This window comes from Myotis yumanensis, unplaced genomic scaffold (assembly GCF_028538775.1).
Source record: "Myotis yumanensis isolate MYYU_CA2020_CCGP unplaced genomic scaffold, mMyoYum1.0.hap1 SCAF_22, whole genome shotgun sequence".
NCBI classification, from domain to species: domain Eukaryota; kingdom Metazoa; phylum Chordata; class Mammalia; order Chiroptera; family Vespertilionidae; genus Myotis; species Myotis yumanensis.
This window is the reverse complement of record NW_027223773.1, coordinates 9757043-9773463: the sequence shown is the minus strand read 5'-3', so window position 1 is coordinate 9773463 and position 16421 is coordinate 9757043. Positions and strand designations below refer to the sequence as shown.

Below are 16421 nucleotides of genomic sequence, written 5' to 3'. Positions count from 1 at the left end.
TGGGCCTGGCCAGCATGGTTCAGTGGTTGAGTGTTAATCTATGAACCAGGAGGTCACGGCTCGATTCCCAGTTGGGGAACATGCCCGGGTTGTGGGTTCAGTCCCCAGTGTGGGGTGTACAGGAGGCAACCTATCAATGATTCTCTCTCATCATTGATGTTTCTCTCTCTCTCTCTCCCTCTCTCCCTTCCTCTCTGAAATCAATAAAAATATATTAAAAATAAATAAAAAGAGTTGGTGGAAGAAAAGTGTGATAAAAAGGATATATGGATTCAAGTATTCTTATTTATTTATGAAACACTGATATTTGAATAAATCTTTTTTCCAGTGATCTCTAATTTGAGAGGCATAAGTATTAGTACTCAATAGAAATGCCACCTGGACACCCTCAACACGACACCGAGAGAAACACTGTATTCTATCACTGGGCAAATCACTCTTGACCTAGGCATCAGATAGTCTTCCCAGGGGATAACTTCGCCCAGAGGTGAGCAAACTCCCCTTACCTCGCCGCTGGGGGCACAGCCCGCAACCGTGCAAGCTTTCAGCTGGTATGAATACTCCTGAAAAGGCTCAATTCCCGTTGTATCAGAGAAGGTCAAGGACCTTCCCCGAAAATATTCCACTCCTTCTCGGAGAAGAATGTAGTGAATGATGTGACCTAAAGGAGACAGAGAAATGCTTGCATTTGAGCACCATAACCTTGTCACCATTTGCAAACAAGGTACATGTCTCAGAGTCTGGAAGAAATGGGATGCTGTGGCATTATGTATTTAATTTCCATTTGCGATCACATTGCTATGTGCAAGGCGTTCTTAATTATACGCACTCTTAGGGAGGAGATGGATTCTTGACACAGCTAATCAGAGTCATTTATGCTTATTTCCCCTCACTAGCAAACAAATTTACTTTCAATATTAAAACTATTTTGCCTTCCCGTAACCTGCTTTATTTGTCAGAGCAACCCAGGTAAAGGCTGGGACTCAAGAAAAAAAAAAATCGGGGGCTCACAATGGGTGCGGGTTATTTCACAAAAAGAATGACTAGTTGGCACAAACCTCAAGACCACTTGATCAGGAAATACTTTTTAGGGGTTAGAGGCATGCCAATTACACGTAGATTACACCCATTTCAATGCGCTCATGGATTTATGGAACTACGGTATTTCCATCTTAAAAGCAGCTTAGTACCATTCGGTTGTATGGGTTTCTTCCAGGTTAGGAGTATTCCATCTTCAGGATGGTCCGTTCTGAACCACCGAGGGGGACTCACTCCCTGAGGCACGTCTTCTTTCGTGCTGGCTCTAACAGCTTCGCTGAATGCTCGTCCGTAGCCATTCCAAGCCGAGATCCTATACTCGTATGTCGTATAGGGCTCCAGGTTCGCATCTAGGGAGATAGACATTGAACGGTAGAATTTTTTTAAAAAAATTTAGTTTACCATCATACTGCAAATGAATAGCAAAACCTTTAAACATTTTTTTAAAAGGCTTAATGCTCTAATCCTCTCCCTGGAAATAAAACTCCAATGTTTTGATTCTATGAATCATAAAAAAAATATCTTCCATGTATCATGGATGCAGAGATATGGAATGGCACAGAACAGAAATCACCTTTTCTGACCAGAGGAATGTGGGCACATTAAAGAAATGATCAAAAAGGCCTGAACTAATGTCCATAGGATGTCGCTGCTCTGTAAGCTCATGCTCCCTCCACTCCTGCAGGCGGCGGGTTTGCCAACCTTCTTTCATAGTTTCATCATTATAAATGTCACCAAGTCTTACAGTGTAATATCACTCGATTAAATCATTCTATGAGTTGCAATGCAGATGTTATGAGATGCAGGACTCGAAGCTAGCGTATCATGGTTAGTGAAGAAAAATGATTGTATCCTGCAATCCTCTCCCACCAAACCCAAACTGAGACAGACCCTAAGCCAGCCACCTAATTCAAACCAGCCCCCTGCTCTAGCTCCACGTCTACACCAGGTTAATTTTCAGTCCATCCACGTGGGCTGTTTGACCACATTCTTCTTACATCTTCCACAATTAACCCTGCCCTGCCTACCTTCTAGAATAAGAAAATGAAATACAATGAAATCATATGGGGGAACTTCATAAAAGGTCAATTGCCATCAAACATAAAGGATTATCTTCCGGCCCATTTTCTCTGGTAAGATGGTGTCCGCCCCTAGTTACCCGTGATGACCACTGGAGGGTCTACAGATTTCCCTTCCATTCTGGCCAGAGACCGTATTTCCCAGTGTTCTTTGCAGCTTGGTGTGGTCACATGACTGAGATCTCAACAAGGGAAGGGCATGGAAGTGATATGAGCTCCTTGTGCATCGCTTTCTAAAGAGGAAATCACTGCCTTCCATGGCTGTTCTTGTCCCCTGCTTATGGGTTAAAACTAGGAAATGGTATCTCAGGGTGTAACGTGTGGACAAGGGCAGCACCCCAAGCACCATGAGCCACGAAATGGAAGGAATCTGGATCCCTGACTAACGATGGACGGAGATGCCCACGCCATCCACTTACTCACAGATGGTCACTGTGCTTCTGAATCTCTTTGCTACAGCAGATGAAACTATCTCTTGATAATGGCTGTTATTTCCCACCCTTCAAGCCCACACCACCATTTCTAATTTCAGTTCCTTATTTTTTCTTCTACTACATTTCCTTCTTCTCTTTTTTACCCTTTCATCTCTTGCCCTTATTACTTTATTTTCCTGTGAGGTTCAGTCTTTTAGAGATGCTTCCAGCCCATAAAAGCATTCTTTATTACTTTACACAAGAGGAATCATTTGTTGAGATGTTGCTTTTCCTCAGTAATCTTTTTCTCAGAGCTCTTTTTCCCTTTGTAAGAATTTCCACTTTTTTTTTAAATTTTGTATCTCAAGATCATTTTGTATGTTATATGGGGCCAGCCTTCTAATAACAGAGGGTTTTGTTTGGGGGGATATAGATGTTCAATATTTACTCGTTAATTGCTTAACTGCCCCAGACATGTTTGCCTTCAATCACTTCAAGCTAACACAGTAATCCTTCAAAAATGCGTATCATAGCATGTCATTTAACATCTACACCTTGCTGCATAAAGGTGAACTGCTTATTTATTTCTTTGTTCCTTATTCTCCACAGGTTTACTTTAAAATAGCCTGCATCCTTGTTTAAAGTTAGACTTTAAAATATTTAAACTGCTAACTTTGAACAAATCCAGATTGTGCCTTTAAGGACCGTGTGACTCACTAGCCCATAGGGTGACGGGATGAACTGCCCTTAGATTGAGGAGGAAGATGATGTCAGAGTGAAATCAACCTGCATGTCAGCAGCTTCTCACGACCCCTCAGGTGCTGTGGGCAGTGCATCCTCTGTTACCTGTAAAGGAGAACGTGTCTGCGCTTCCCGTGTGCACCAGCTCTTCCGCAGAGGAGCACGCTTCTGCCACAGGTGTCTTCTCCGTGGAGCTTTGAGACCCGCTGACCACTGTGCAAACGTGGCTGGTGAAGTTGAAGTCACACCGGCCGCAATGTGCTGTGGCCGCCACAGACGCTGGGCAGACAGTGCCGCACGCTTTGGGGGTGTCCTGGGCCAGGCGGTAGGGGTGGGGGAGAGGGGAGAGGACTTTACTATTTCATGTAGGCAGACATAGGGTCAAGTTCTACAACTTTAATGACATTTTCTTCCATCGAGTTCATGAATGAATCTCTCAAAATGAGTAAAAAAGAGAAGGCCATTTGTGTGCTAGAAAGAGCATTTGTGTTAAAGTGACACAGACTTGGAATCAAGATCCAGTTGGACAAGTCCCTAGCTCTGTGACCTTGAGCAAGTGACCTAGACTTTCCAAACCTCAGCTTCTTCAGCAAGAAAATGGAAATCAAATGTAGCAGTGTTGTTGTGTGACTCAAAGGGCGCCTGGGGATGCCTTACACTTAGTAGATCCACTATCATTCATAACAGTCGTCGGTATTTTATTATTGTTACTTTGACATTTTCCTAGTGGAGTTTTTGAGAAAATAAGAAATGTGATATTTAAGGATCTGCGCCTCCTATGCTTTTGGGAAAGTATGATCTGTAAGAAGTATCCCACCCAAGTGAAAATCTACATAGTTCATGAACTGCCATTATACTTACTTACTAGAGGCCTGGTGCATGAAATTCGTGCACTGGAGGGGGGGGATCCCTCAGCCCAGCCTGCCCCCTCTAGCAATCTGAGAGCCCTTAGGGGATGTCCAACTGACAGCTTATATAGTTGGGCATCCTTAGCACTGCTATGAAGGCGGGAGAGGCTCCCGCTACCACTGATGCGCTCACCAGCCAAGAACCTGGCTTCTGGTTGAGTGGCGCTCCCCCTGTGGGCGCACACTGACCACCGGGGGGCAGCTCCTGCTTTGAGCGTCTGCCCCCTGGTGGTCAGTGTGCGTCATTGCGACTGGTCTTTTCCCGTTCGGTCGATTTGCCTATTAGCCTTTTATTATATAGGATACTTGTAAGCCTTGTCTATGATGAATCGCTAGATTTTGTAATATATTTTGATAAATACTAATATATTTTAATCTCAGAAAAAAATATTTCATCATTCCCAATTTTATAGGGATGTAACAAGTCAATACAGGGTAGGGCAAAAGTAGGTTTACAGTTGTTTGTAACTAAGTGAATTTGCTGGATCTGAGGTCTCTATCAAAGAAAAGTGGTGGGTGTGGGTTGAGGGGCCAGAGGGAAGCAGCCAGAATCCCATGTTTCCCTCCATGGCACCTACGGGCATGAGATGGCACCACGCCAGGCCCTGGCCCTTCTGGGCACAGAGGTGTTCTAGTCTTGCCCTGACCGGAAGCTCTGGGTAAGGCTCCTAGAGAACAGCTAGCTCAGCATTATTAATTCCCTTAGAATTCGCTGCAATAACATCAATCACAGCGAGCTCATTGGGTATTAATATGGATAGAATGCGGGAATGAATAATGCACACAGCAGTTTCCACATTCCCATTCTAGAACAATAGCCATGAACAATGTATTTCTCTCTCCATCCTCCAGCCCGCGCCTCCGAGAGGTGTTCTGCCCGTTACCTTCGTCCTGGTTCCGGTGGGAGCCTTGTCGGAGCAGACATACTCCAGGGGGTCATATCCAACCCCGTTGCAGCAGGCCTGGCTCCCCGGAACAAGCGCGGTCTCGCAGCATCTCACTGGCACCCGGCCGCTCTTCCTAACGTGTGGCTGCGAGGCTCCGCTGGAGGCTGAGCAGCATCTGGTCTCTGCCACACTCACGTAATCCTTCCCGCAACAGGCCATGCCTGCAACAGCAGAAGGTTAGAGATGAAGATGAAGTTTAGTAGGGGGAGGAAGAAGAGGGGGCTATGGAGTGTGGGATAAAACCCCCAGACCCTGGCAGTGGCTGAGAGGGTGCGACACGTACGGGGGCGTGGCCCTCCCCAGGGGACGTAAACTGCAGTGAGTGGTCTTTCTCACCAAAAGCACTGGGCGCTCATTAGTAAAGGACACACAGAGCAAGGGTTCCAGAGCATTCATCGGGGCCAACTTCTCCAAGCTCCGCAAAAGAGAGATCCGGTGTCTGCCCCTTTTCTGATGACCAAATGTTCTGACAGAAGGAAGGGTACCGTGGCACCTCGCTTCTTGAAGGTCTCCCATCCTGAACAAGTCACCCCGACAACCCTTTCTTGCTGAGGCCTGTGGGATGGGTCACATACCTCCCAGGAGACAAACAAAGGAGAGAAAGCGTGAATCTGAGCCAGTTTACCACTGTGAACGTCACAGCATACTGTGCTGTGAATATTTTCGTGTTTTGGGTTTTTTGTGTTTTCTTTTGCTTTTATTGCTGCTTATAGTTATTGTTAAATTTTCATTCCTTATTATACATTTCCTTTTCCTTTTGTTGTTTTCATGCCCTTTTTGTTTTTAAAGTGTTTGTTTATAAATCAAACAGTACAATAGACATGTACGGTATAGAAGAAAGGTTAAAACGGAATCAGTTGGGGGTCTGGAATGGATTCATTCAACGTACATGATTTCTAATGGGAAATAATGATCTGGTTTGCCAACAGCCTTCTGGAACGAATGAAGTTCGAGAAATGAGGTGCCACTTAAAACGGAGGGACACCGAGGACATCTCTAGAATTCCCAGGGGAGGAGAGGCCACCTGAGTGCTCTGGAGCAAGCGGCCAGACAGAGGGGAGAGGCAGCCGTAAAGAGACGCGGCAGCGTGAGTCTCCTAAGCTGCTGCCTGGCTCTGTCTAGGGTCCAAGTATTTGCTTCTGGGGACTCCAGCCACAGCAGAACCGTTCTTTCTTCACGACACAGACTTGTACCCACGGAGCATGCTCACCCATTGGGCGAGCCATTCGGCCAGTTTTTGGAACCATCACTGGACCTGGATCAGAGGATGGGGGCCGGGGCAGAATGACCTCGGAGGCAGCAATACCAACATCGGCATCCATGGAGGACACGTGGGCCTGGGAGACCAAACGGACTCCTCCCTCTCTCCCACCCAATCCAGTTTCACCAACTCTGTTCACCTCACTGAGATCGAACCATAGAAGAGATATGGCAGAAATGTAGACAAAAATAAAGCCTGAATAACCAAACTAGTCTAGAGTCAGATTAAGCTGGAAATAAAGGGGCCCATACTCCACGTTACAGTGCGATCATAGTACAGAGTGACATATATCCATTTATATAGTAGCACAATGAGGGGATTTAGTTTAATTAGGTTTTTATTATTAGTCCCGACTGGTAACATAAAGAACCTCACCTTCAAAGTGCCATGGGTTCCTGCAGTGTTTAATCTGGCCTTGTACAAACACATGTGCCATGAGAGATACTCCCAATAACAGACCAACGAGTCTTAAGAGGTTTTTTTGTTATTGTTTCTTAGTCGTTGAATCTAGACACTGGCTTGGCATGTGCCTTAAGAAAGATGCTTACCCACGCATAAGTTCAAAGAACTCTCCCACTGACCTTCAACTTTAAAAATATCTCCAATTACTTGCATTGGTATTCACAGTTAATGACATCCATTGAGCGTAACTGAGTTTTGACATGTTCTAATGTAACTGCTCAAAGTCGTGGGTTTAAAAGTTAACTGTTTTTCTCTGGGGCTTTGTTAATAATTTTGGTTGTTTTAACATTTCCAGGAAAAGTCCTCTCGAATATATACACACAGCAGGGCTATCATTGCAGTCGGAGTCTTGATTATGATGGATAAAATCTCACACACACACACACACACACAACTTCAGTTTTTATATTATTTGGATGTATCTCTGATGCCTTGAGATCAGACATTTACATGCCACCGTGGATTCTTTACTATTACTTTTCTCTCTGGCAGTTTTCTTAAAATACTTCATGTTTTCATTTTAAAGAGCCATCAAATTCTAAAAACTGGCCCCCCAGGGAGCAGAATAACCTGCCCCCTCCCCCCTTCCAGATCACTTTACGGTTTCCCCATGCTTTACGGAGAAAATCAAAATGCAGACACTGACCCAGTTCCAAACTCCTAAGCAGTCAGCCGATCGCTCTGAGGGACTTTTGACAGGCCAACTAAAATCCCGCTAATGAACAGTTTTTATACCAGGAAAAAGAGAAAGAGAGAGAGAGAGAAAGAGAGAAAGAGAGAGAGAGAGAGAGAGAGAGAGAGATGCTTTCTTTCACCAAGAGTTTCATGTTAGTTTCCCTGAATTAAAATTTCCAGCCAAGATTTCACCCCCATAACAAGAAGTGACTCCCTTTCTAGTTCCTTCGGTAAACCATTACTTCTTTAATTATTATCAACCTTGTTCCAGGGTGATAAATTGCTAATTACTTAATACCCTAATCAGCGTTCATTCTTTGCACAGATAAACTGTGACAGAGCCATTAATTTAAATAGTAATTTCACTTAATGGCCAGAACGGCACACCAGATTTTTATGCAGCCTTTCCCGAAGCCGGCATCCATCACCGCGCTCTCCTGACATAAAGACGTCTGACGCGCACTAACTCACTTAGGGAGAGCAGATGTTCCAGAGCGGGCTCGGGAGAAAGTCCCAGGGTGCATCACGTCAGCATGAATGAGCTCGGGTTCTGAGTGGGACCATCTCCCAAAACTGCACTGCCATCGCTTTTGAGTCCCTACCTAACTGATCACAGGTGGCACTTGACTTTTGACCTTTGGCACACAGAACGCACCATTTTGAGTAACCCCAAAGAAAAACAAAACGAGGCCGTGGATCACTGACTGGCTGATCTGTTTGTTTGTTTTTTATTCTAGAGGCTCTTCAGTTAATTTGTACAAAGGTGGAGTGTCTCTTTGAGCGAGTTATTAAAATATTAGATGTTTATTTCTGAGATCAAAAAGCATATGTAGCGAATGAGTCTTTCCAAACTGCATAAGTATCCAATGGAGAGCTTCCACTGTACTGGCTACAACTGAGAACATTGGCTCTTGGTATTATAACTACTTCCAATACGTTATCAATTCTTATTCAATGGCAAGGGCTGAAAATGAAAACATGCATAAACAGATAGGCCTGATGAATTTCTAAATTCTTAAATCTGCATAACAGGTGCTCATTTTTCTAAAAAAAAAAAAAAGACCAGCATTTATGTATCATGCTTTTGAGGTTAAATCAGTACCATAGTTTTTAAAAAAATGAGTCTAGAACATGACAAATCATTGTGGGACTCTGGAATCAATCATGAGAACCACCTTTTAGCTAAGGGATACAGCCTAGGCCTAAAGAAATGAAAAAAAAAAAAAAAAAAGTTCGTGATTAGTTCTTAGGACAAACGAAATTGGTGGCAGAGACTGAAAGAAAATAAACGCATGCTTGCCTTCACCAGTAGGTGGCGCTATGGCTACCACCACAACAATAGAAGAAAGGGGTGGAGTAAAAATGCTCCCCAAATAGTGGCAACTTATTTTGTAGCATTTATATAGCACTATACTTTCAAAATATTCATTATGTCATGGAAATCTTCCTGTGAAACATTATTTTTTTTTCTTTTTAATACTCAACCAAGGATATGCTTTGATATTTTAGAGAGAAAGGAAAAGAGAGAAAGAGAGAGAAACAATGATGTGAAAGACAAACATCTATCAGTTGCCTTCCATATGCTCCCTGACCAGGGATTAAACCTGCAGCCTTAGGTATGTGCCCTGACCAGGAACTGAATCCGCAACCTTTTGGTGTGAAGGTTGATGCTCCAATCAACTGAGCCACCCAGGCAGGGGGGAAATATTCTTCCAATACACTCTTCCAGGATGGAGTTCTGTGCTGCACATCCTTTTTTAGCAAAGTTCCCAAGATTAGTCCATCTTATGTAACTAATACTGGTGCCATTCATTCTACTCAGGTCTGAGTCTAGGGCATGAAAACTCAATGTTCTTTTCCCCGACAACAGCCTCAGAGTTTCCCAAGAAAAGCTGCAGGGACATTTATAATAGAAACAAGGCAACAGGATCCAAATGTCTTTCATGATCAGTTTCCCATGACGAACAGAAAAACCTGTCTTGTGTTTTTTTTGAATGTATTTTTATTGATTTCAGAGAAGAAGGGAGAGGGAGAGAGAGATAGAAACATCAATGATGAGAGAGAATCACTGATCGGCTGCCGCCTGCACGCCCCCCAATGGAGATCAAGCCTGCAGCCCAGGCATGTGCCCTGACCAGGAATCAAACCATGGCCTCCTGGTTCGTAGGTCGATGCTCAACCACTGAGCCACGCCAACCGTGGCTCATTTATTCCAATATCAAATATGAAACCCATCTCCAAACCTCTTCCTCTGAATAACAGAAGGGCTTTCATTCTCCTCTTTTAACACGAAAGGATATAATCAAGTTCAACCCAAGATTAATGGCAGAAATGATAAAATCGTAGAAGCAAACACTAAGAATAAAGAGAGTCATAAAGAGGCTTAAAATATAGTCAAGGAAAATGGTTAAGAATACATATCTGCCGAAATGACAGGCACGGCTTCCATCCCAAGACGCCTGCCTGAGACTCCTACGCCGCCCGCCCGCCCGGAGAGAGCACTAAAAGCATAAACGCTGCCCCAGCACTTCTGTTCCGACAGCATCTGTTAATTCTCTCCATTTATAAAATACATATTGACAAAGACAACTGAACTGGGACCGGGGAGATTTGATTTGGTGTGAGAAAGTCAATTCAATGTGATTTTGTTAAAGGGCTCCTGCAGGCGAATAAAAGAGTTTAAGTAATAAAGTACATAAAGAGACGTTTTATGAGCCAGCCTGGTCTCGTGGCAGGCACACAAGGCCGGGCAGGGAGAGGGGCCGGGACTGGGAACGAAATCGTGAAATCCAGAGCCTAGTGCGGCAGGTATGGGGGCTGCTACGTGGAGGGGAAATAAAGAGAGAGCCATATGGATGCCCTGGAAAGTCATTAAGGCCACAGTCATCAGGGGCGACAGGAGGAGAGGCAGCAGAGAGTGCGAAACGACAGGGGAAACGTGTCTATTTCCAGTGGAACCTGCAGGAAGGTCAAGAGAAGAGGGATTTTTTTTTTCCTCTTTAAAAATATCATCCCTTCGGTCTACTGTGATGGCCAGAAACGAAGACTGTCATGAGGAACTGCAGCGCTCACCTGGATCCACAGGAGGTGGGGAAGGTCACAATTTGCTTACAAAATAATCTGACCAGCACAGTGTCACAGGGAAGCAAGCGGAGAAGTGATTCTGAAATTTGGGCTCACGAATGGGCTTAAAGGGCATATGAAATTGCAGGTACATTTTGTGGGCTCCATCCCCAGTGGGGGCCGTGCAGGAGGCAGCCGATCAACGAGTCTCTCTCATCATGGATGTTTCTTTCTCTCGCTCCCTCTCCCATCCTCTCTGAAATCAATGAAATATGTATTTTTAAAGAAAAGAAAAGAAAAAAAGTGCTTCTGCTTCCTCACCTGTAACATGGAGATACTAACAGTACCTACCTCCTAGGCTTGCTGTGAGGATTAAAGATGCTCATGTATATGAAGCTCACAGAACCCAGCTCGGGGAATAACGAACATGGGATGTGGTTTGCTTGTGGCTGTATTTTGTCTCTCACTGTATCTGCTTCTCATTTGCTCCCTTACTGAAAGGCAGGCGAGGCCCTCACCTGGAAGGCGGCGGTACGCCACGCCCCCGTCTGCTCCCCCGCAGCACTGGGCCTCTCTGCTGACCAGCCGTCCCCCGCAGCACTGCTGGCCGTGGCCATCCCGCAGCCTCCCCGCACAGCACACCTGCGCGCCCGCTGTGGAGTAGGGCATCCGGCCGCAGCAGGCGTCACCCAGGCCCACGGCGACCCGGTGGTGCTGGGCATCTGGACAGCACACCTCACCTGCCAGTGGAGGGCAAGAACCAGCATAGCGTGAGATAAGCACATCTGCTCTGACACAACGAAACTGTAGCGCAGTCGTCCTGCAGATGCCGACGGGCTGAGAGAATGGCTAGAAAGAACACTGACGTTTTGGAGTTGCAACTTCTCAGTGCAACTCCAACATGCCTGCATTAAAGGCATAGGAATACCTGTGTCTGCTCACCCACACGCATGACAGCTTAGAGGTTATCTAGTTCCTCTGACCCCGCATAAATGAGCACTTTAGACTTAGATGTGGATTCAGGGACAGCACAGAAAAAGTTTGTCTACAAATACTTTCCTGTGTAGTGTAATTTCTTGGAATGTGGGTAGAGTCAGAAATTAACTCTCAATATCTTTGTAACAGCTATGATTATAATTTCACACTGTATTTCTTTAACCAAACAAAAACCTTCCAATGGGAAGGTTGATCAAATGAGAGGAGGTAAAAATACGATATTTAAACCAGCACACTAGTATTTTGGGAGCAGTGGCAGACACGGAATTTCACTACTGTAGTTATACCCATATTCCCTTTTACATGATGTTCTGGGAGACTTGAGGTAAAAACCATCTTTTTCCTGGTATCTCGAAATCAAAGAGTTCAAAATATATTGCTTTTCCCTTAAGGATAATTTAGAGATGACTAGGAGCAACTTGGTGGATCTAAAATTCAAACTTCACCTTTTGTTTCTATCTCATGACCCCACTCTGGGTTGCCCTCCCTCCTGCCCCCTGAATCCTGATTTCCTCCCCTCCTTTGTCTTATTCCTCTCCTCCTTTCTGTATCTCTAGCAGACCCTCTCCCCTCACCTCCACTGTCCCTTCTCAAACACACCTTTCTCCTTGGACAGTATTCCTTCCTATTTTATAAGGGATGTGAGTCTGATGACCAACCTGGCAGGTCTTATTAAACCATGGTCCAGCCAAGACTTACACCATCTGGCTAATGACTTGCCAAACCTTTTTAAGTTGGGGTTGCTTTAGAAATCTATAGACCTGAACTCCCTGATATGTATCAATTAGTTCATCTTTTTTGTGAGGTCAAGAAATGCTAAAACTTGGTTAGTAACAGCAAGGCAAATCACTTACTAAAAGGATATAAAAATGTGGAACACTCTTTCACTCTGGATAGATATATAGAGAATAACAGGAGGGCGAGGACTCTACGCTATCCCATCCTCCCCTGGGGTTCTCTGGAAATGCTTATTGCAGGGGTACCCCAAGAACCCCACTCGCACTCGCAATGGAAACCCACGCATTTCTCCGATAACACTACTAGAGGCCAGTGAGGAAGAAATGGAGAGTACAGTCACTGTAACTCATATTCCTCTGCATAAAAGGATTCTTCACTTTGGTCTGAAATACAGTTGCCGTATTTCTTAGAGCCTACAGCTCAGGAACAGAGGGCCCCTTGTTGGCGGACTTCCTTTAACACAATGTGTCACGTGGTGCAGGGACAGCACCACTTAATTAAACAGCACTTAGGAGAAGGGTGGGCTCAGAGAAAACACAGCAGACATGTCTATATTGGGGAAAACCAACAATTTTTAAAAAAACCCACTTTTGAGTAGAACAAATAATTGGTTTGGATAGTTTAGCCATATTTCCCCGAATCCCTCAGAATCTCATTGCGTTACTGACAGAAGAATAAAAGATGTGGATTACATCAATGAGAAGTAAAACTGATTTTTTCCTCTCAGAAAAGGCCTATTAGACCTAAGATTCAAAGATCAGTCACCTTCTCATTAACCTCTCAAAAAACAAATCTATTCTACCACTGGCTTGAAAATGCTTTCTCTCTAAAAGCTACCCCATGGTCTCAACTGTTAATTGTTAGTCTTATCAAAGAATGACCCGCATTAACATTTAGCTTGAGGTCATTAGCATATTTATAAAAAAGAGGGGGGAGTCATGAGCATTCTTTTCTCTGTGGCTCTTTGTTGTGGGTGCTATGAAGGAAAGTTGTGAGAAAAAATAAACTAAGTATTATTAACCAATACTTCAGACTCCTCTATAAATATCAAACTCATCTATACGTATCGGAATGCATATACCCATCTCAGCCTTGAACAGGCAGACAACTGATTAAGTTTTAATTGCATTTCCATACAAGATAGTTAGGGGGTTAGTGTTCTTTCTTTCTTGATGTAAACAGTGTTAAACTAGATAACGAAGACCAGTGGCTGAGCATAGAGGTCACAATATAATCTCTTCGTTTAGTTACACTGAGATTCATGACTGGAGCAAAACACTCTGATGTTCCCATAGGATTGTATGTATTTTTTCTCTTGACATCATGGTATAGACATTCTAATACTATGAAAAAGGGACAATTTAAAAGGATGTGGGCCCTGTTCAACATCTGGTAGATGCCCAGATGCTTGAGGTCTGAGTGAGCCTGTGTCAATATCTAGATCATGGAGGTTTTAAAAGATCTTGTTTTAAAAATTAAAAAGTTTCGTATAATATTAATAATCTTTGGGCTTCCAGGATTTATTCCATTCTTAGGAAAAATATGTCAAATTTTATTTGGAAACAGAACAAACCCAGACTATTGTCTTAGCTCGAAATCTGCCTCTTTCTGTTAGAAATGAGAAGTCTCCTCCATGTGCATAGCTGTGGTAGATGCAGCCAAGCATTTTTTCATCAATTTTAAGGGATAGAGGATATTTTTCAGAGTTTGAACAGTTAATAGCAAATAAAAGCATACATTTTAATGCTACTTAGAAATGAAAACACTACCATGTAGTTTTATGCTACACTTAGACCAAAGCCTACTATGGTCTTTTAGTTTGAAGACTGGGGCAACAGAAAATTTCTCTCTCAACTATGTAATTACAATTTTAAGGACATGTTTTTTTCAGGGGAGGGGAGATAGGAACTACAGTTGAAAACTCCTTCAGTGTAATGTACCCCAAAGCCTTTGGCAGTGTTGGACTAGATGCTCATACTGTGGTTTGCAGTATACGGAAGCTGACACTGAAATCTACAAAATTCTATTCCCATCACATCCTGTTTTCTTACTTGGAAAATCTAGTTAAGTTATTTAATTATGAAAGTACTTTTTTTGGTGAGAATCAGAATAACAGGCCTGATTCAAAGACACGTTTTTCTATAAACTTTAAGGGACAGTTATGAAGAATAGAGGACCTCAACCTTAAATTAACTTACATCGTATTTGATTATTTCACCTTCCCTTTTTACTCCAGTGTTTCACAAAGAGATACGAAGCGAGATAATGTTTCATTTTACACAACTTAGATCAGTGATGGCGAACCTTTTGAACTCGGCGTGTCAGCATTTTGAAAAACCCTAACTTAACTCTGGTGCCGTGTCACATACAGAAATTTTTTGATATTTGCAACCATAGTAAAACAAAGACTTATATTTTTGATATTTATTTTATATGTTTAAATGCCATTTAACAAAGAAAAATCAACCAAAAAAACGAGTTCGCATGTTACCTCTGACACGCGTGTCATAGGTTTGCCATCACTGCCTTAGATGGATGTATGTCCACCAAACACAAGGGACCCTGAATCACATCTAATGAACTAGATAACTGGCATACATTTTATGTTAAACTAGATGTCTCAGAGCACTCAGCATTAATTGGGCATCCAAACACGTACCTTTCTTTTCTTTCTCCCATATCTATTTCTGGGCTTTTAAAGAAGACACAAGCATTAAAGTTAGGTGGTAGGGAAACAAAAAGTTGTTCTTAATGGCTTTTCCAGGATAAAAAAGGAACCGACAATAGCAGTAATAAGATTTTTAGATATACTGGAACAGTCATTTAAAAAGCTATGTTGCCCGGCCAGCGTGGCTCCGTGAACCAGGTTGAGCATCGAACTATGAACCAGGAGGTCATGGTTCGACTCCAGGTCAGGGCACATGCTCGGCTTGCGGGCTCCATCCCCAGAAGGGGTTATGCAGGAGGCAGCTGGTCAATGATTCCCTCTCATTATTGATGGTTTTTTTCCCCTCTCTCTTCCTTTCTGAAATCAACAAAAATATATTTAAAAAAAGAAAAGATGTTTCAAGCCGGCCATTGGCTATGTGTGAGTGATTGCATTTCCTGGGGGGAGGTGTTTGCTTTTTCTGGTTCCCAGGATGACCAGGTATCCCTGCGACAACGCTCACCTGGCAGAACTCTAACGTAATACCCCGCGCAGCAGTGGTGGTCTGGCTGTGCCTGTTGGATGCGGCCGCCACAACACACTCCCGTTGAATTCAGAACCAAAGGGATATACTTCTCCTCACAGCAGTGGTGTCCGGGCTGGGCCTCATGGAGCACGCCGGCACAGCAAACCTGAAGGTTGGGAGCCGGGTTTAAAGGAATATCAGTTAATTAAGACTACTATACCACCATATCTCCTGCGACATAATCATTTTCTAACAGACATTGCTAGGAGACCAAATACAGCATATGTTTGATAAAAATTCAAACATTGAAACACACATTTCCCCAGCATCATTGGGTCCTAAATGCTAGATGATATAATGTAACTTTTTAGCCTTCAACCATGCTTTGTGCTCTATTAGAATATGCCATAAACATGAATGACATTTTGAATGTCAATGCTTCCAATGGAAAGATGATTTAGAATTATAAATGAACAATTTCCTTCATGTATATGTTTTTATTTTAATGGTTGTTTATTTTAATTCCACATCTATGGAAACCTGATTCTCACTGATCTTTGCTTTTATTTTGTTAAGAAAATGGCATTTTTCTTATAATTATTATGACCACGTATTTATGAACCCAATCTTCAGACAAGGGGATCTTAAAAGAGTTCAACATTTACATATATAGTATACGCACACACATATATGTATATATATGTGTGTATATATATGTGTCACATTAAAAAGAGAACATTTCTATGGAAATTAATTTCGACAAGCCCTTTAACCATGTGTATTTTCTCCAGGAGCTGTGTAAGAAATTATGTGCTTGAACAATCAAATAATTATCTGCATGCACTGGAGGTCTGAGAAATGGATACTCTATGTAGAAGAGATGAAACCCTGAGCTGTTGCTGAAGTGTCGCCTCAGAATCTATACTT

At 43.2% G+C, this 16421-nt stretch overlaps 1 protein-coding gene across 1 annotated transcript in view; it reads right to left on the bottom strand.

Annotated features, from left to right (window-relative positions):
• USH2A (usherin) overlaps window positions 1-16421 on the bottom strand; it is a 398687-nt gene that overhangs the window by 90515 nt on the left and 291751 nt on the right. Inside the window, 6 exon segments of the mRNA XM_070401429.1 lie at window positions 507-661; window positions 1191-1388; window positions 3377-3584; window positions 5064-5287; window positions 11106-11327; window positions 15492-15660. Coding sequence (XP_070257530.1) covers window positions 507-661; window positions 1191-1388; window positions 3377-3584; window positions 5064-5287; window positions 11106-11327; window positions 15492-15660 — 1176 coding nt within the window.